Source organism: Sparus aurata, chromosome 7 (assembly GCF_900880675.1).
Source record: "Sparus aurata chromosome 7, fSpaAur1.1, whole genome shotgun sequence".
Classification (NCBI taxonomy): domain Eukaryota; kingdom Metazoa; phylum Chordata; class Actinopteri; order Spariformes; family Sparidae; genus Sparus; species Sparus aurata.
Window position 1 is genome coordinate 2,991,758 of NC_044193.1, and position 20,281 is coordinate 3,012,038.

Here is a 20,281-nt window from a genome sequence, read left to right on the forward strand (position 1 = left end):
AATTTAGCACATTAAGGGTGTATATTATGGAAACATCTAGTTTATTGATCGAAAAACTGACTTTTTGGTTGGAATGAAATGTACCCATAATTATAGAATGACCCTTATGTTTATGTTCATGTTTATGTTCATGTTTACATCGTGAGCGAAGATTTTATTTTATGAAGTACCTGATTGTTTTTTGCATATTGTAGGCTATATAGTACTTAATTGTTTCTTACATTTTGATCTATCTATCTAATCAGTTAGTCCTTGAATTCAACTTAAAGCTGCTCTGTGTATGATGTGTATTGTTATTGTGGTACGAGACTATATACAATCCTCGATTTTGGATATCATAACTTGGCATTATTGTTTTGTTTTCCTGGTTTCAAATCTACTTATAGTAAAGTGATGTGATTTTCTGAACAAATCAGACTGTTTGAATACTTTTCATCACCCACTTACTAATTTATCCTTTTTTTTTCGTCATGTCTTAAGATTGATAAAGTGCTTTGGAGGCGATTTCATACTGTTTCACTTATTTATATTTGGCGGACTCTGCCACCTTTCCAGCTTTGTTTCTTTATATCGTTTCTTTCTGGCAGTGTTTTAGGGACCTTATTCTCCTCTGAGAACAGTTTGTTTATTCAGTTATTAAAATGTTTTATATTTCTCTTACATTATTACCTAATTAATTATGTAAATTTTAAAATTCTGAGTTTGGGGACGCCAAAGTAGCTCAGTTTGTGGAGCTACTTTCCTTCTTTTGCTTGATTGTTAAAGCACTTTGTAAAAATCTGTTTATAAACGTGCTCTTTAAATAAAGCTGATTATTAAAATCACTATATATTGAACTCTAAACCTGCCTACACCATAAATTATATATATTTCAACACTCAACTTTGAAGGGTGTAAACTGGAATTTGTTCTCATGCTTTTATTTTAAAGGCGTGTCCTTCCAAACAGGAAGTGATGTTGCTCCCTGCCAACAGTGACGGATTTCAGTGGATTCCTCTTCCGGCGTGGTCAAACCACGTCACAGAGACAGCTGCTGTCGAAATATATTATTGGTTCAAGACTTTTCTCTGTGGGGGGGGGGGAAGTGGTTTGGATTCTTTGCTGTTGGTTATAATAATTTATATTTTTAATCAAGCATGTGCATGAGAAAGAAACACACACACACACACACACACACACACGCTTCAGTTGAGTGAAATCAGATTTATTGAATCTCCACATGTAACAAACACAAACACAGTATCTCATCTGTCCTCTGTCGTCGTCCACAAACACACAAAGTGCTCGAACACACTCACAAATACACAATAAAAGCTTCTGACTTTCAAACAAACAGAACCAAACCAAAGAAAATCACATGTGACGTCCTGAATCGACACTTCAATATGTCTCAAACAGGTTGTCTGGGTCTGATAGCAGAATTTGAAAAAGTCTAACAAGAAGAAACACAATTAGTTATCTGGTAAAGGTTCTGCGGAACCATAGCTGATCCTTGAGTCTCTGTGCAGGTCGTCAGAACTCGGTCCAAAATTCTCACCCACATCCAGACAGACAGGAAACATTCATGTTTGTAAGACAGACTGTCCGACTCTACTTCATCATTTGTTTCAGCCGTCAGTGTTATTGCTCCACTTCTGTTTTCCACATTTCTAATATCGAGCCACTGCTAGTAGCTCTATCTCCAGACTGTTAAAGGAACAGTTCACCCAAAAATTAAAACCCTTGATGATCTCCTCCCTCTCATGTTGATATAAAGTCAGGTGAAGTTTCAAAGTCCACAAGACATTTCTGAAGCTTAACAGCAAAACAGCTGTTGCAGCATTCTGCTGAACAACTGAAGAAGAAGAAGAAGAAGAAGAAGAAGAAGAAGAAGAAGAAGAAGTTGCTGGCCTCCAGAAACCTCGATAACACAAACTGATTTGAAAAGAGATCACCTTTCCACACTCTCCACGCACAGTTCTGCCTGTGACCCCACTTAAGACAGGCTGCGTGCTAACGCTCTTAGCTTAGCATCTATTAATTTGGGTTCTCTGGGTTTTTAGACACTTTTATGACACTTGACGAGCTGTATGGATCCATTTTGTCTTTGTCTTTGGTATGAAAACTCTAGAATCGTTTTGTGGACTTTGTCCATCGTCACAAAGGTGAGTAGATAATGACGCTTACTCACATTTCTTTAGATATAGATAAGCAGGTAGATACTAATGTCTATTTGAGATAAATCTGGAAGTTAAATTTGACCTAAATCTGTCTCAGCACGAGATTAGAAATGGACAAGAGCTAAAATATCATCAGAATTATTCGATTTTGGTTCCATAAAAAAACTAAAATGCTGTAAAATGATTGCAACATGAATCTTTGCTCATATTCTGCAGCCACACCTGCAGCAACAGGCTAACGTTATAAAATAAGTATTATTACTACTAGTGTAGTGGGTATAGTGGTACCTCTAGTTTTACTACGACCAGTAAAACTACTGCTAATTCTGCAATAACACTAGAGCTCCTTCTCTATTAAAATCAGGCTGTACTTCCTCTGATAACACTTCAAACCAAAGGCCTTCTGTGTGGAGGGCAGCAGCTTCTACTTAAAAACAAATTAAAAACAAAACTTCTCAGTTAGTTTTTCAAAATAAAAGACCTACAGAGTCAGTGCATTTTTTTTTTTTCCTGAAACAGATCTATTATTGCTGTTTTGTCTACACGACACAAAAAGTGCAAATATGTTTTAAAGTGGATGAATATTCAGAACAAAACTGAGATGGTTGATGAAACAGCTGTAACTCTGCAGCACGTCTTCAGTCTCAGCGCAGACTGACTCTGGACTGAAGTGCCTCCATCAACTCCATCTCCACCAACAGAAACTTCTCTCCACCCGCTACTTCTTCTTGTGGAGGGGGTTCAGCCAGGAGAAGCAGAAACTGGGTCGACGAGAAGAGGAGGGAGGACCGGTCTGAGCCGGACTCCTGGTCTCAGCCTCCATCTGGAGCAGAGACGGACGGCATGAACACACACGAAACAAATACACGTAAAATATATTTGTTTTTAAATTCCAGTTGGTAGTTATTCAGCCTTTTGTGGCTCCAGAGGAAGCTGCATGTAATCTGAAAAATTACCTCCAGTGATGTCACTCAGTGGTGGAGTTGCATTGTGGGTAATGAAGGCAACAGGTTTTAAACAGAAGTCCATGAATCTAGTATTGCACTCGTACATTTTTATCATGATTACAAACAGTTTTAAATCGATACAGCAGAACCAGAGAGATCACCATCTCACGTTCTCCTTCTCTTTTAAAAACCTCTGCCTACATTACCCACAATGCAACTTAGAGTGACAGGGGGTCAAACTAGACCAGCCGCTGGTTTAATCTTTAACCCGTTTTAGTTAAAAAACAACAACATTTCCCTGTTATATGTAGAATATAAAGTGGGATAAAGGGTGAAACACTAAACAATAAAACCTTACTCAGATTATTCAGCGTCACTCTTCAACAGATTTATGAACATGCAAACACAATTTATCAGCGGCACGAAGCAAAACGTGTTGTGATGAGTGATGTCAGTGATGCTGAAGCATAAAAACAGCAAGAATATGATTAATACAATAATAAGTTATTAACAGATTAAAGTCAGATGGTTAATTGGTCTTTACAGGTTTTAATTGATCAGTATCGCTGTAATAACACAATTCTACCACCAGGTGTCAGCAGAGGCATGAGTAAAGGATTCTGTCTGAGATGAAGGTGCAGAAGAAGGATTATGTTTGTTTCTCTTAATAGAAAACTGTTATTATTTGTTATTTAGCCCATTTATTTTCTGTTTTCATCTGCATTTATAATAGAATATACACTTTAAATAATACAATATAATAATAAAGTCAAAACTGTCATAAGTTAAAGTTTGAAGTCCCTTTGCTATATCACTCTTTAACTTATTATGAAGTAGTAGTAGTTGTAGAAATAGTAGTAGTGTCAGAAATCTGATAAAACACTGAATATGTTTCTTGATTTTCAAAATAAAAGCGGTCAGCAGCGCTTCCTGGTGGAGGCAGCAGGTGTGTGTGTGTGTGTGTGTACCTGAGCGGTGCAGCAGTGAGGGCGGGTGTGTCTCCTGCAGGTGTTATGTGCAAATGAAGCAGCCGATGTAAGCCCACACCCTCTGCAGAATGACCAGGAAGGCCAACAGGTAGAAGAGCAGAGTGACAGCCTGGAGAAGAAGACGGAGGGATGGAAGACGGGCGGAGGAAGGAAAATGACAACATACATTCATGAGGGAGGGAGGGAGTGACGGGGAGAAAAAGGAGGAGAAAGTGGACAAAGTGAGGAGATGAGAAGCTCCGTGGTGAGAGACAACAACAACAACACGACACAGAAACATGGCGTGGTGGTGAAGCAGCTTCAGCCAGAAATGTCTCGAAACATGAGCAGCAACAAAAGAAGAAGACAATGTGGAGGTGAAGCCACGTCAGCGGGTGGATGAGGAGGAGCAGGATGATGGTGATGATGGTGACGGAGGTAAAACCAGACGACACTGACCTGCAGAGAGTCAGAGGAGGTTATTTTCTCTTTGGTTTCGTTTCTCTCTCCGTCCTCCTTCTTTTCTGCAAAACCTGAAGCCTCAAACTCTGAGTCTCCATCTTGCAAACTCTCTACATCATCATCATCATCTCCGACATCCACGACGTCACGTTTCCCTTCAGAGCGATCCTCCCTCGTAGATTCAGCCTCCCTCTCTAATCCTGTTTCCCGCCTTTTATTCAGCGTCTCATCTTCAAACTCTCCCGACTCTCTTTGTTTCAGATGTAAATCATCCTCACTGTGCTGCTCTTTCTCTTCTGCGCCCTCTAACCCTCCATCGCTGAGCGTCACGTTGTCCTCGTCCGTCTCTGATCTTCCTCTCTCGAGCCCAGAACAAGTCTCAGCAGGTGGTTCGGATGACGGACTGTCATTGTTAGCAGAAGAACCGTCTCCAACATCGAAACTACCGACACTTCTATCTGCAGCCCCTGGGAGACACACCCAGCCCTGCATGTCCTCCTCCTCAGTGACATCATCTTCTCCTGCTGCCTCCTGCTGGGTCGGTCTCAGCTGGGGGACAGGTGTGACAACAGGTGTGACAGCAGGTGTGACAGCAGGTGTCTTCAGGGGTTGAGGCTGGGATTGGCTGCATGGAGACTGCGGTGGAGCTTCGGTCTCTAACAGGTGATCCTCTGCTGGTCGTGATGAACAAATCGTCTGCTCTGCATCCTGAACTTTCAGCTGGATGTCTGCAGGAACCGGGCTGCACCAGCTGCTTGGTTTGTACCAGCCGGGGTAAAACATAGTATCGTTCCGCTCGTTCATCCTCCTTTCTTCTTCTTCTTCTTCTTCATCCTCAGCATCTTGTTTGTCCTCTGTCTCGCTCTGCGTTGTCCAGTCACCTGCTTCACTTCCTGCCTCTGCACCTTCACACTGACATGTGGAGAAAGACAGCTGAGAAGCCAAATGGAATATTTAGCTTGTTTTGTTTCGCCTGTGACCAAAAACCTGAGCATCTTTCAAAAGGATACAAAATGATTTATTTAAGATGGATTTTCATCCTTCTGAGAAGCTTTGAACTTGAACTGAGACCAGAAGCTGTGTGGACAGAAGGAAATCAGTCTAAAATCATGTTTCGTAGAATCTACAAATTGAAGTTAAAGGGATATTCCGGTGTAAATTTATCCATGGTCTAAATCATGTGAAACTGTGTTAGACTCCCTCTCGAGAGATCAAGTTAGCAGACCGCTAATTTACGGAGTTTTATCAACCTCAGAAACGACCGCACGACAACAATACACTGCAGTAAATGGATCCAAATATAAACCGCCACCAAAGAGCCACAAATAATGCTCAGAACAGCACCAAACTTCAGCAACAGTACAAATAGGGTCTCAGCACATAGTCCGGGGCATCTAACCTCCGCTAGCTTAGCTGGATTTCTATTGTGAAGCTAAAAACAGATTTCAACTCTCCTCCATCAGCTTCCGGGTCGGGGAAGTCCCGACGCGACGATTACCGAGTGCGGTTAGAAATGCTCAATTCCGTTCTTTTCCCTGTCCGCTCTCGATAATAACTGTTATAAACTGGCAGGTAAGACACATATGAACGTTGATTGCTTTTCCATGGAGTCATAATCATACATTTTCATCCATGAGCCGCGGAACTCTACTGCACTCGGTGATCGACTCGTCGGGACTTCCCGTCAACAGGAAGCTGCTGCAGAAGAGTGGTAAATTTAGTCAGCTTTTCAGTAGAAATCCAGCTAAGCTAGCGGAGGTTAGATGCCCCGGACTATGTGCTGAGACCCTATTTGTACTGTTGCTGAAGTTTGGTGCTGTTCTGAGCATTATTTGTGGCTTTTTGGTGGCGGTTTATATTTGGATCCATTTACTGCAGTGTATTGTTGTCGTGTGGTCGTTTCTGAGGTTGATAAAACTCCGTAAATTAGCGGTCTGCTAACTTGATCTCTCGAGGGGGAGTCTAACACAGTTTCACGGTGTGTTAGATCATGGATTAAACATACACCGGAATATCCCTTTAATGACTTCAGAGAAAGAGAAGAAACTGAAGGACAGAAACCTGTAAAGAAAAATGTGCTGGAAGAACATCTGTTTTGTTAATTTTCACACATTTCACAGATTATTTATCAACCGGAGAAAATTAGCTGCGTCGTGACTCATGAGCATGTCTAATATTGCTATCTGTGACTTATTGAACGATAAAACATCTTCTGGTTGTCACATATCTGAGATTTTATATATTTAACTTGATTTAGATTTGAGGAAAAAGCAGCTGTAGAGTTTGAACAGATGTTTTCTGGTTCTGTACCTGCTGTGTGCTCATTCCCTCCTGATCTTCGCAGATGTTTCCCTCTTTACCAGGCTCAGGAGCTGCACATCTGTCCTCCTCCTCTTTCTTCTCCTCCTCCTTCTTGTTGTTCACCTGACCAGATCCTCCAACGTTTATCTGCGAGCCGTCAGTCTCCGGCTGCAGATCCATCACCAGACCTGGAGCTGGTGGAGCTGCCGGTGCTGGTGCTGGTGCTGAGACCGGCTCTTTAACTGGTTCTAGAGCAGATTCCAGGTTCTGGGTGGAGGTTCCCGGGTGGTGTTTTGCTTCTGTGTTCTGAACAGAGGGCTCTTTGGGTTCCTCTGGTTCTTGTGTCACCTCTGGTTCTTCAGGAACGTCTTCCACAACTGCAGGAGGACAACAAAACCTGATGAGTCTGAACTGCAACGAGCTTCATGTGACATTTAAAACGCACTTTTCTGATATTTTTAATCTTTGTTTGAAGTGTGTCAGATAAACAAAGTGTCTGGTGCTGAAATCTTTGATCCATCCTGATCAATAACTCCTCCAGCTCTGTTGTGTTTCGGTCTTTTTGTGCTCTCGAGGTCTCCCTCACTCGTTCTTTACCTGCTGCAGCTCTCAACTATTTTTGGATCAGACTCATAGACCTTAAATCCAAAAAAACCCCCGAGCAGATCGAGTTTCTGAGTTTATATTTCATCCTCACTCAGGCAGCTTTACGCCTCAGACTTTACCAGCACAGAGAGCATTTTCTGTTTGTTCATACTGACCGAACATCGGAGGAAAGAGTGGACAGGAAACTGTGGTTTTAAATCCAAAATGGCGTCTTATTAAAATAGAGTTTCAGGGTGTTTTTTTTCTTCTCACCTTTGGGGAAGTCTAAGCTCCTCAGAGCTCTCTCCTGCCGGCTGAAGTTATATCTGTAGTGGCTCAGACTCTCATAACCCGGCTTCAGCGTCTCTGCCGGACACGAGGCGGTCGCTGCCAACACTCTGAGGAGAGGTGGAGGAGGTGGAGGAACATGGAAGGAGCAGGAAAAATGTTTTACTGTAGAAAATGAAGCGCCTAAACACATTTTTAATCAGATAATGTAAATACACAACATGCTTTCATGGCAGTACTCACTTTGTGATCAGCTCCCGTGAATTCTGAAGGAAGGAGGAGGACAGGTGAGATCATTCCAGAGACTCGACATCAAACACGTCACACAAAAAGACGAAATAAAGACTGAAACATGACGCTGAACACTTCTAAGAGTTGCTCTTACATCCCAAAAAAGTAGTTAGTGAGTTAGTATATTTGGACTTGTTGTGGCCCCTTTGTGGTGGTTTTTGTGCCACCTGCAGCACTTTTGGACCAATCAGCACCTGCTTAGATGATTTCAGCAGTTTTTGTCTCTAGCACTCGTTCATTCTACAGTTTTTTTCTAGTGCTTTGCAGAGATCCTCACATTGCTCCTCAGCTCCTCGCTCCACCTGTTTACCCCCAAACAGCCTCCAGCACCTCAGCGCCTCCCCACCCTCCAGCCTCACCATGTGTTACCTTCGCTTCACCTCCAGCTGAGTCAAACCAAAGCCAGCTCCTCATCTCACCTGACTCAACCTCTCCTGGTACAACAACTATCTTTCACACCGCTCCCCGACTCTCTCTGGTGTCGGCTTCCGGGTCCTAAATCAAACCGCCGACACATCGTAACGTGGATGTTGTTGTTTACTGTCACATGTACGTACAAGTCTCTGTCTCAGAATAGAACTTCTGAGACGACCTCACAAATACTAGGAATAAAAAACCTCCCACAGAAGTCGTCGTTTCTCCTTCCAGAAACAAAACTTCTTTAGGATTAGAAGAACTCATCAGGAAAGTGTGTGAGTTTAAAATGTGGACTTAAAATATTTTAATAACGTGAAGTTTCCAACAGTTATTCAACATAAAAACAGACGAAAGACGAAACATTCACATGTAATTAAAATACGTTACTTTCCACAGATGTAAGAAACACACACACACACACACACACACACACACACCTGGACAAAAGCAGCCATGTCCGGCTCCTCCATGCTGCTCGCCGCCCTCTCCATCAGTTTGTTGTTGGTTGCCACGCTGTCTCCATAGCAACGCACCAATGCCTGGGCGTGGCCTGTCTTCTCTTCCTGCTCGGAGCTGATTCGCTGCGTCATCGCCTTCGATGTGACGATAAAAACGGTTTGAAAACAACCATGATAAACTTCAGAATAAAGTTTTTTTTTCTACTTTTTATTCTCTGTTTGTATTAAACCATTTTACTACTTTTATAATTGCTGCTGCTGTCTAAGTGTATTTAATTGGTACTTCTTAAGGTCATTCAATTAAAAATATATTCAACAATCGATAGTGAATCGATAGAAAAGAATAAAGTCTGACCTTCTTTTTCTCCTCCAGGATGGAAAACATGTGACTGAACTTGTCACACACATTCTGTTTCTGAGTCTTACAGTTCTCCTGCAGAGGGCAGAACCAGGATCAATGAGATTATATAAGAAACAGATATCGGACGTATTGATTTGGTAGAAGCAGCGTTATAATCCACCTCGATGTTCCTGCAGGTCTCCTCCAGCTCGTTGATCAAACTCTGGACTCTGTCGTTGAACGCCACCAGAGAACTGACCTCTTTATTCAGCTCGTCCTGGAAAATGAAACACAGAAGGGAAAAAAATCATCAGTGTTTTTATTCTATTTCATGTTTTTTGTAATATTTTTGAGACATTAAGCATGGTGAGGTTTGTAATCAGACTTCTCTCTTGTCCACTCAGTCACTGTTTTAATTATTCTTCAGTGAGGTTGAGATGTCAGACACTTATTTATCGCTGTCTTACAAACGTAGATTGCAAGTATCATCATGATATGATATCATATCGATTCTTCGGACAACAACACAATATTTTCTGATATCACAAAATCTGATTACGATTCCATTCAATTAGACACAGGGGCCTGCGATCAATATGAGATGATATTTAACACAATCAGTTACGTTTATACAGTGATGTGCACAAGGGGGGCCCAATTGTTGAAAAATGCGCGCTAAAGTGCCCTCCTGGGAGCCAAAAAAATCGTGCCAAAGTGCCCTCTTGGTTGGCAAAACACACTAAACTGCCCCCTTGGCTGGTTAAAACATGATAAACTCCCCTCATGGGAGCCAAAACGTGTGCTAAAGTGCCCTCTTGGGAGCCAAAACGCTATCTAAGTGCCCTCTTGGGAGCCAAAACGCGCAAAAAGTGCAACTCTTGGAGCCAACGTGCGCTGAAGTGCCCTCTTGGAGCCAAAATGCACGGCATAAAGTGCCCTCTTGGTTGGCAAAACACACTCTAAACTGCACCTTGGCTGGTTTTAAAACATGATAAACTGCCCTCTTGGGAGCCAAAACACATGCTAAAGTGCCCTCCTGGGAGCCAAAACGCGCACTAAAGTGCCCTCTTGGTTGGCAAAACGCACTAAACTGCCCCCTTGGCTGGTTTACACATGATAAACTGCCCTCTTGGGAGCCAAAATGCGCGCTAAAGTGCCCTTCTTTGCGCCCCTGTCCTTCAAAAAGTCTGTGCACGCCACTGCGTTTATATCAACTCACAAGAAGCAACTAAAATATGATTTGATAATTTTATTACTGAACTCTTCAGTGGAAATATTATTTCATCAATGACTCCTGACATTAAAAACAATCTTCTTTTTATTATAAAGAAATAAAAATAGACCTTCTGTTCATGAGAAAGTGCCACATTTCTTACATACAAATATTTCAGTAAACTTAAAGGCGTATCTTAACGATGGCGTCGATATGAATCAATGTTTTCACTTTGCATCGATGCTGTTGGATCATTGATCACTGAAACGATATGTATCAATCCGGATCGACGTATTGTTCCAAATCTGGTACAAATCTGTCGTCAGGAGCAAAGTTAAAGGCATTTTTAACACTTCATCACTTTGAGGGAAACTTCACATACTTTGTAAAGATTTGCACTCTATTCAATTGTTTACTATTTTCATAGTAAGTATAAGAGAAGGAAATAACGATTATACAATCTGAATATTCAGCAGCAATGTAAAACAGAGTGTTTTCTACCTTCTGCTGCTGGTAGACGTCTGTCAGAGGAGCCACCTGATGAGACTGATGGGCCCCGAACACTTTACACAGAGAACATGTGGGAACCTGACAGGTGAGACAGTAGATGTTCACCTTCTCCCCCTCATGGTCCGGACAGGTCACCTGAGCAGCAGGTGGAGGAGGAGGGAGGGGGCTGCAGAGAGAGAGAGAGGAAACACCTTCAAACACCTGTACGTTCACATCATACCTCTGCTTGTTGTCTCTGCTCACCTCGGCTCCTTGTTGAGGTTGTTGCTGACTTCCTGTTTGTAGACGTCGATGATGTTCTCCACCAGCAGGTTCCGCTGGAGGCCATAGACTCCGTGGCGATCCAGCACCACCTCGTGTCTGCAGGACGGACAGCGGAAACGCCCGCTGTTCACGAGCATGGTGGTGCGAGCCTGGAACAACGACGGCTGGAGAGAAAGAAAATACATCAAAATATTAATAATACGATGATGGTTCTGCCCTTCAAACCTCCACGGCTGCCTGTCAACGCCAAACAGTTGGAGGTTGTTGTCATACAGCACAGCTGCATGCTGGGATTTCAATAATTAGCAACAGTTTTCAGTCGGGGTCAGCGGTGGAGAATGTGTAAAATCCTCCCAAACGTCTCCCCGGGTGAAGTCAGAGCCGGTTCAGGACGGGTTACAGGGTAACAACAAGACTCTGGAAAGTCCCCTGTTCACCATCCAGCATGTAAACACTGTGACACACACACACACACACACACACACACACACACACACACACACACACACACACACACGCACACACACACGCACACACACCTCGTGGTACTGGACAGCTATAAATAAGGACGGAGGGTTCAGCAGAAAACAAGAGATCACAGGAGAAAAGTTGAGCAGAAGTTGAAACTGATTGGAGAATTGAGGGTTGTGAGACGGACAGACGAGAGCAGAGAGACGGGTGGAGGTTGAAGCGTCCAGAAATAGTGTCCTTTAATAAGCTTCAGCTGCTGCCGGGCCTGACGGAGGATCAGAGGCGCTCACAGACAAACACAGAGGCCTGAGGACTCGGAGAGAGACGAGAGCTGGTTCAGAATGTGTTTTAGGTAAAGGTGAGCTTATACAACATTTCTCCTGATGAGTGAAACACTTCACAGCTCTCTGTCAGTTCAACATCTGTGGGATGCACCAGAGCCGAGTCCCGTCCATGTTGGGGCCCCCATGGATCGTTCTCAGCTCATGGTACATCCAGTGGACGCTCAGCTGGTTTGAGGTCTGGGGAATTCAGAGGCCAGTCAGACACTTTGAGCTTTTTGTCATGTTCCACGTGAAAGCTCGGACTCAGGGTTTCCCAGCAGAACGTGACATTGTCACAAGATGATCAATGTTATTCATTTCACCTGCCATTGGTTTTTATCTTGTGGCAGTTCGTTGTTTCTACACGAGATTAGTTAGTGATCAGAATCAGTATCAGAAATCCCTTTATTAGTCCCGCAAGTGGCAAAAATTCTATTAATTGTATGAATATGCAAAGTAACTATTAACTAAATAATGTTGTAAAAGGTAAGCTGTTAAATAATGTGCAGTTAAAATATTAATTGTAAATCAGTTCAAAGATTTCAGGATAAATGCAACTGAGGTAAGGACTCAAACCTTCACAAGGAGACTCACAACCAACAAGAAGAGACCCAGGACCTCCACAAAGAGACCAACAACTACCACAAAACATCAACAGACACACAACTTCCAGAGATACACACAACCCCTACAAACACAAAACCGCCACAAACAAATGTAAAACCTCCACAATAAAATACAAAACCCTTACAAACAAATAAACAAACAAACAAACAAACACAAACACACAAAACCTCTTTAAACTAAATATCTAAAAACCAACACAAGACCTCTTCAATCACACAAAACCGCTAAAAACACAAAACCTCCACAAACAAACAAAAAACTGTCACAATAAAATACAAAACCTCTACAAACAAACAAACACAAACACACAATTCGCCACGAACAAACAAAAAACCTCCAAACTAACACAAAACCTCTAAAAACAATAAAAACCTCAACAAACACACACAAACTCTAAAAACCTCTATAAACACACAAAACCTCTAAAAATTATAAAAACCTCCACAAAACCTCTTCAAACTAAATATCTAAAAACCAACACATGACCTCTTCAAACACACAAAAACACTAAAAACACAAACCCTCCACAAAGAGACATCAAACTACCACTGCTCCTCTTTCTCTTCCTGCAGGTGACGGACGAGCAGCTGAGACGAACAAGACGAGCCACAACAGGAGCCTGAAGCAGGAAAACTGAGTATCTGTCTTCTGATGAAACTCCTTCAGGTCGTGCAGTTGTTTGTTGACTCTGGTTTCACCTGCTCAGACAGTGAGCACTGTTGTCTTTACTGGTTGTTTACATAATAAACCCTTTTTTTGAATTACACTCTGTTGTGGTTTTAATCCTGCTCTCTCCTGATTTTTAAAGAACATGTTGAGTCTTTTGAGGGAAGTTAATGTCTCCTCTCAGTGGCATCGTCAAAGCTTTAAATTTATTTGATATATACATTTGTTTCTGCAGTGCAGACCAGCAGGGCTTCCATCACCTTTATTATCTATTCTTATTTTGGGAATGACTGATTTAGAAACAGGGTCCATGTGTTGATTAAGGAGGAAGAAAACGGACATCCAGCCACTGCTCATAGGCGGGACCCGTGTGGAGAGGGTCTCCGACTTCCGCTTCCTGGGAGTCAACATCATGGAGGACCTGACCTGGAGCGTACACACCACCGAGCTAGTGAAGAAGGCCCAGCAGAGACTTTACTTTCTGAGAGTTCTCTGGAGGAACAACATCCCCCCAAAACTGCTGGTGTCCTTCTGTCGCTGCTCAATTGAGAGCATCCTGTCAAACGGTCTCTGTGTGTGGTTTTCAAGCTGCACTGTGGCACAGAGGAAGAAGCTTCAGGGGGTCACAAAGGCAGCACAGAAAATCATTGGCTGCCCTCTCCCCTCCCGGGAAGAACTTCACAGTTCCCGCTGCCTCAAAAAGGCCAAAACCATCGTACAGGACTCATCACACCCCGGTCACACACTGTTCAAACTACTGCCGCCAGGCAGGAGATACAGGTCCATGAAAACCAGAACAAACAGACTACAAAACAGCTTTTATCCAACAGCCATAAGTGCACTGAATAGTGCTACCTAAGCATAACTCTCACCATTTACCTCTGTCAAAGGGCTATGTGCAATTTGTTTGATTGTGAATGTATGGATGTATGGGTGTGTCTCCTATGTGTTTTTAGTGTTATTATGTATACAGTAGTTTTTATTTAGGTATTTATTTGCGCATCTTCTACCTCAGCAGATGTTTTGCACTGAATAAGGACTGCACTCAATTTCGTTGTACCTGTTACAATGACAATAAAGATATTCTATTCTATTCTATTCTATTCTATTCTATTAATAATGTCTGAGCAGGTTAGCCTCTCTCCATCTCTTAACACATGAATGAAGCTAGCAGAGTTTGTGTGCAGACTTTGGTGATTTTTGGGGATGTTTAAACATGCGCTTCTTGTCGGAGACAAACATTTCGAACCTACAGAACCAATGAGGTCCTCACACTGAATATATGAGTCTTCAGCTGGAGGACAGTTCCTAAATCCAGGACCAGTTAAGAAACCAGGTCAGTGGACTTCAGAGTCCAGCTGGTGTCGGAGGGCAGGAGTGTGATTAACCAGGATCTTGAAATGAAATCTGAATTGTGCATACATACATAAGTATTGGTGTTGCAGGAGATCTTTAAAGGGATATTCCGGTGTAAGTTTAATTCATGGTCTAACACACCGTGAAACTGTGTTAGACTCCCTCTCGAGAGATCAAGTTAGCAGACCGCTAATTTACGGAGTTTTATCAACCTCAGAAACGACCGCACGACAACAATACACTGCAGTAAATGGATCCAAATTTCTACTGAAAAGCTGACTAAATTTACCACTCTTCTGCAGCAGCTTCCTGTTGACGGGAAGTCCCGACGAGTCGATTACCGAGTGCAGTAGAGTTCCGCGGCTCATGGATGAAAATGTATGATTATGACTCCATGGAAAAGCAATCAAAGTTCATATGTGTCTTACCTGCCAGTTTATAACAGTTATTATCGAGAGCGGACAGGGAAAAGAACGGAACTGAGCATTTCTAACCGCACTCGGTAATCGTCGCGTCGGGACTTCCCCGACCCGGAAGCTGATGGAGGAGAGTTGAAATCTGTTTTTAGCTTCACAGTAGAAATCCAGCTAAGCTAGCGGAGGTTAGATGCCCCGGACTATGTGCTGAGACCCTATTTGTACTGTTGCTGAAGTTTGGTGCTGTTCTGAGCATTATTTGTGGCTTTTTGGTGGCGGTTTATATTTGGATCCATTTACTGCAGTGTATTGTTGTCGTGCGGTCGTTTCTGAGGTTGATAAAACTCCGTAAATTAGCGGTCTGCTAACTTGATCTCTCGAGAGGGAGTCTAACACAGTTTCACGGTGATTTAGACCATGGATTAAATTCACACCGGAATATCCCTTTAAGTGGGTGGGTTGGGTGGGTTAATTAAAAAATAAAACATGCTGATTTAGACGAGATGAACTAAAATGCAATAAACAGATTTTGTTTTTTGTTTTTGGCCGTACCACCGCACAGCGAAACGATCTTCTTCTTCTAATCTTTTTATTGCACATGTCAGGGTCAGAGGTCACGAACATGAGCATGACAGTTAAGTTTCCATCTCACATTCCACACACACCCAAAAACACACATGAAGACACGTGAACATGGAAGTTACCACACACACCTCGCAGGATAACAAGAACTGGATATTCTGAGAGACGCTGAGGGTTTTAAGTTCTGGTTCGGTTTAAACAAACAATCTGTGCCCTCACAGGGTTTAGAGAAGTCATGTGCACGTGTTATTATTAGTAACCTTGTAATCAGATGAAATGTCTCCAATGATGACACATTTGTTTTTGTCAGCAGCGTGCAGTGTGGCAGTTCTGATGGTTCTGACTTAACATCAGATCGATTATCTTGACTTTCACGGTGAATTCACCTGACTTTAGTGATCCATCGACTTCTCCTGTAGCAACACCAACAGGTTGATGTATTTGTTTTTCTAAAATTAGCGCCCTAAAATTGAATTCCAGTGAAACGGGTAATTCCGGCGCACACTTTTCACCTTGGCGTCGACAGATTTCACAGATCTGGTGAGCTGCTGACACACGTCCAGCACAGCTGTCAACCATCACACTATCAGAGGCTGTGAACATTATTTTATTATCAAAATGAGCGTTAAATAGCTTTGTATTCCAACAGCAATCACTGTCAGAGTGTTTGGTCTGTAACCTGAATCCCTCTATTAAAACTGTATAGAAACAATCAGTCAATCTTCTTGCTGATGATCCTGTTTGCTTGTGGGTCATTGAGAGGATTCAGAACTGAAACAGTTTCATAATCAGTTAAAAGTTCCTTGTAGTATGTTTAAGTTCTCTGTTACACACAACCACCGACTGAAGTTCTTATGCAAACAAACGCACAAAGTGAAAATGTATCACACTCTGAACAAAAGCAGTAATTGGAGGTCACAGCCGGTGTTTTCTGTGTTCATGAGTGAACCGTTTAAACATCCACACGTCTCATTTTAGACACTGATAATCCACATCACACACACACACACACACACCCACACACACACACACACACACACACACACACACACACACAATGCAGTGGTAACAATGCAGTGCTGCCTCTCCAGGTTATAAAAAGAGCTCCTGCATACAAATGTACAGAACTGTGTGTCCGTTGAGGGATTATATATACAGAAACACACACATGTAACATGTTGTGTGTGTGTGTGTGTGTGTGTGTGTGTGTGTGTGTGTGTGTGTGACCGACCTGGTAGAGCTCGTTGGCACACTTCCTGCAGAGGTTGTGCTCGCAGGGCAGGATGACCACGGGTTTATTAAAGAGCTCCAGACAGATGGGACAGATCAGCTGTTTCTCCAGAGCCGCCAGCGCCGCCTCGCCCTCCGCTCCCCCGCCGCCGCCGCCCTGCAGGCAGCTCAGGTCCACCGGCAGCGACATGGCCGCTCCGCTGAACTTCACCTCCTCCTGTTGAGACCAGAAGTCAGTGAATACCTGCAGTTACCTGCTGTGGGGTTGATTTTTAAGATGCTGCATGTGTGACCAAAAACAAAATACATGAGTCACAGCTGACCTCTTTACAAAACATACTGACTTCAGTTCAGTTCTTTGAAAATCCTCCTGCATGGACCTGAAACCTGCTCAAGATACTTTATGTAACACAACAACATTATTTGTCCTCAGTGTTCATGTTCAAGTCCCCCTTTTGTTGATTTTTGGACTGAAAGAAATAACTGTATTCCCTTCGATCTGACAGGAAGAGGAACATCTTCTGTATCGTCTTATTCCAACTCTTGTTTGAAGCTGTTGAATGTTCACACTGAGTGGATGATTTATGTGGAAATCAGCATCTCAAACTCAAACAAGCTGCATTAAGTGTGTGTCTGCAACAACTGACCCAGCAGTGGGTGAGTTGGGTTTTTGATATTGGTCTCCAAAGTTATATAAATATTCATATAGTCGCATGAACTACCTCCTGGTTTCCTGATTTAACCACTCTCTTTGAATATTTGAAAATCATTACACACCCCTCTTTAAACAGAAAACAGACAAACAGAACTAATACATGGGACAAACAGCCGTCTAATTTCACCTCACAATTATTGTTTTATTTCAGATAAGGTCACAGACTCTCTCCACCTCCCTACACTCGTATTTTGAGAGTCATTTATTTGCCAAAAAAGAGACAAAAGTGTACAAAAAGAACATTTACAATCATGATTACAAGATGAACGGATAAACTTTCTCTTGATTATTAACACAGTATTAATGATTCAGTTTCTAATATTGCGGTTATCGTGATTATCCAAATATTGTGACACCGCTCGCCTGGTGTGGTGAAAACTAATGAAGCTTTCTGAACAATTCTTCATGTAGTTATTGGCTAAAACATTTTAAACATCACTTTTACTGAGAAGTAAAGAAAACGTTAAGAAGCAGACAGCACATGAAGAATCCTGTTGACTCACCTTCCTCTCCATCAACAGTTAGTTTCTCCTGAGTGTGATCTGTCTTCTCGTCTCTACAGTCAATCAAATAATCATTTTGTGGAGATTTATTTGCGTATCGATGAGTAAATCCACGATCAGACTCTTCTTCTCTGCTGTAGAGGTGAGATCCTGCAGGGAGGAGGTCTTAAAGAGGATTGAAACTTGATTATTTAATGTAGTTGAATCTTCCTCAGTAGTTTTCAGCTGGTTTTCTGCAGGTTTATCGTGTACAGACAGTCCTGGACACACAGAAGTTTAACTTGTCTTGATTTCATTTGCTTTAAAAGTCTGTTGCCGGGTAAGTTTTTTGCATGAAGCTGCTGACTGCACAGACCACGTAACACCGTCCGTCTAACAAATATCCAACTCAAGTTTGAACATGAGCTTTCAGCTTCAAGTGTGACTTTGTTGTCTTGGAGAATCTTTTCATGTCCAGCTGTAAGATCGGAGGTCAGAAGTCACATCGAGGTCGAGCAGTCCAACAAAAAATCTGCTTCATATCCCAGAAAAGAAAAGAAACGAAGCAGGAGCCTGCTGCCTGGACACGGGTCCCTCTTCCTCTTCACCTTTCAGTGCTCTTCCTCCTCTTCCTCACTTAGCCCTCCCTCGCTCATCCGACACTCACTCCATTCCTTTTTTTTTTCTCCCTCACAAGTAGCGACTGCTGCGTTTGTGTGTTCGCAGCTTCCTCGCCATCCGCAGCAGTGAGAGGACGCATGGGGGGCAACTGATCTGAGTCATGGGGGGGCATCAGGTTTCAGGCCTCTGAAATGACACACACACACACACACACACACACACACACCATATGAGGCCGTGGCTGGTATGTGGACGGATTAAGACCACGCCAGGCTCTGCTCTTTCTACTGTTACACACACACTCGCCGTCCCTCCTGAAGGTTCCAGCTGTAGCATTTTAATGTGTTCTGATAACGACCACATTAATTTTCAGCTGTTTTATCGCCGCAGAGTCGTCAATCACCGCGTTTCTACGCACATTATGACCCGATTATTGTGTCTGAATGTGTTTAAATGTTTAACTCCAGTGTTGGTTTTGCTTTTTGAGTGACACTTTCCTTTAACATCCATTAACGTCTTACATGTTTAACCATCTTTTAATCTGTTCTTTTATCATTTTTATTCCTTTTACTTGTTTTTAATCATGTTGTCTTTTTGTGTTTTACATTTTCTGTGCGGCCATCTTGTTTTTACTTCACCTTTGACTCGGCTTCCTTGTGTTTTGCTCGACTGTTGAGTTTTTTTATCCTGTAATATCGTCATCCTGAGTTTTATTCTGCTTCGGCTTGTTAGTCACAGCAATTTGTAAACTGTTCACAACATGCTATAATATAGTTGTTGTTCATTTTCTGTTTAGCATCCACTTAAAGATGTCCACAGGAGGAGTTACAGAATATTTGTGTTACATGTATGGTCCTATAGTTTATATTTAATTTTCGGTGACACACAAAAGTCTTGGAACATTTCGGTCACGCCAGTACAATCAGTACAAATCTAAATGTTGATTATCTGTACATTTTAAATTATAGCTACTATATTCTGCCAATAATGCAGAGTTGTGTGTTTTTTACAAGCTGAATTGCTAATTGATTTGATTTCCATTAATGTGTATAACAAGGTTTATTTTGAAACATTTTTAAATGAAAATCAAGAGCTAATTCATATTCATGTGATCATATAAAATGCAATATGGTGTCCCACAGGGCAGCTGTCTCTGTCCTCTTCTTTTCCTCTTATACTTGACCATCTTTCTATAATTAGATTAAAGACTATTTTAAAGCTTTTTATACAAAACACAGATAGGTATTTTTACCTTTTTGCTTTTACTAAAGCAACACGACATCTAGACTTCTACTCAAATTCATACTTGTATAAAATATGTTGTGGTGTTCCACAGGGCAGCTGTCTCGATCCTCCTCTTTTCTTTGTAGACATGCTTCTTCTGGGCGACTTCAGTAGAGACGCAGTGCAGTACTAATTGTATTATTAGTAGCATAATATTTTAACACAACATCTTTGTCTAACCTTTGGTCAATTCTAACAACACTACAATAAAAACAAATAGTACATGTGGACAGGGAATTATAGCCAAGATCAATTAAGTATTTTAAAGTCCCCCCCCCAATAAAAAAGGTGTTTCACATTCAATA

At 42.1% G+C, this 20,281-nt stretch overlaps 1 protein-coding gene across 4 annotated transcripts; it reads right to left on the reverse strand.

Annotated features, from left to right (window-relative positions):
- Positions 1-1,187: 1,187 nt before the first annotated feature.
- On the reverse strand, positions 1,188-18,898 carry trim101 (tripartite motif containing 101). 4 transcript variants are annotated; one of them, XM_030421814.1, is made up of 13 exons: positions 18,093-18,896; positions 16,876-17,091; positions 11,183-11,367; positions 10,931-11,105; positions 9,398-9,493; positions 9,232-9,309; positions 8,856-9,011; positions 7,954-7,976; positions 7,696-7,820; positions 6,847-7,214; positions 4,534-5,448; positions 4,075-4,204; positions 1,188-2,982 (listed from the first exon to the last, which is right to left on the reverse strand). In XM_030421814.1, the coding sequence occupies exons 1-12, from the start codon at positions 18,102-18,104 to the stop codon at positions 4,118-4,120; spliced, it is 2,436 nt and encodes an 811-aa protein (XP_030277674.1). In that variant the 5' UTR covers positions 18,105-18,896; the 3' UTR covers positions 1,188-2,982; positions 4,075-4,117. The 4 variants fall into 4 exon arrangements, with proteins under 4 accessions (XP_030277674.1, XP_030277673.1, XP_030277675.1 ...); XM_030421813.1 differs by lacking the exon at positions 4,075-4,204 and having other exon boundaries at positions 18,093-18,897; XM_030421815.1 differs by lacking the exon at positions 4,534-5,448 and having other exon boundaries at positions 2,617-2,982; positions 18,093-18,880.
- Between the last annotated feature and the right edge of the window lie 1,383 nt (positions 18,899-20,281).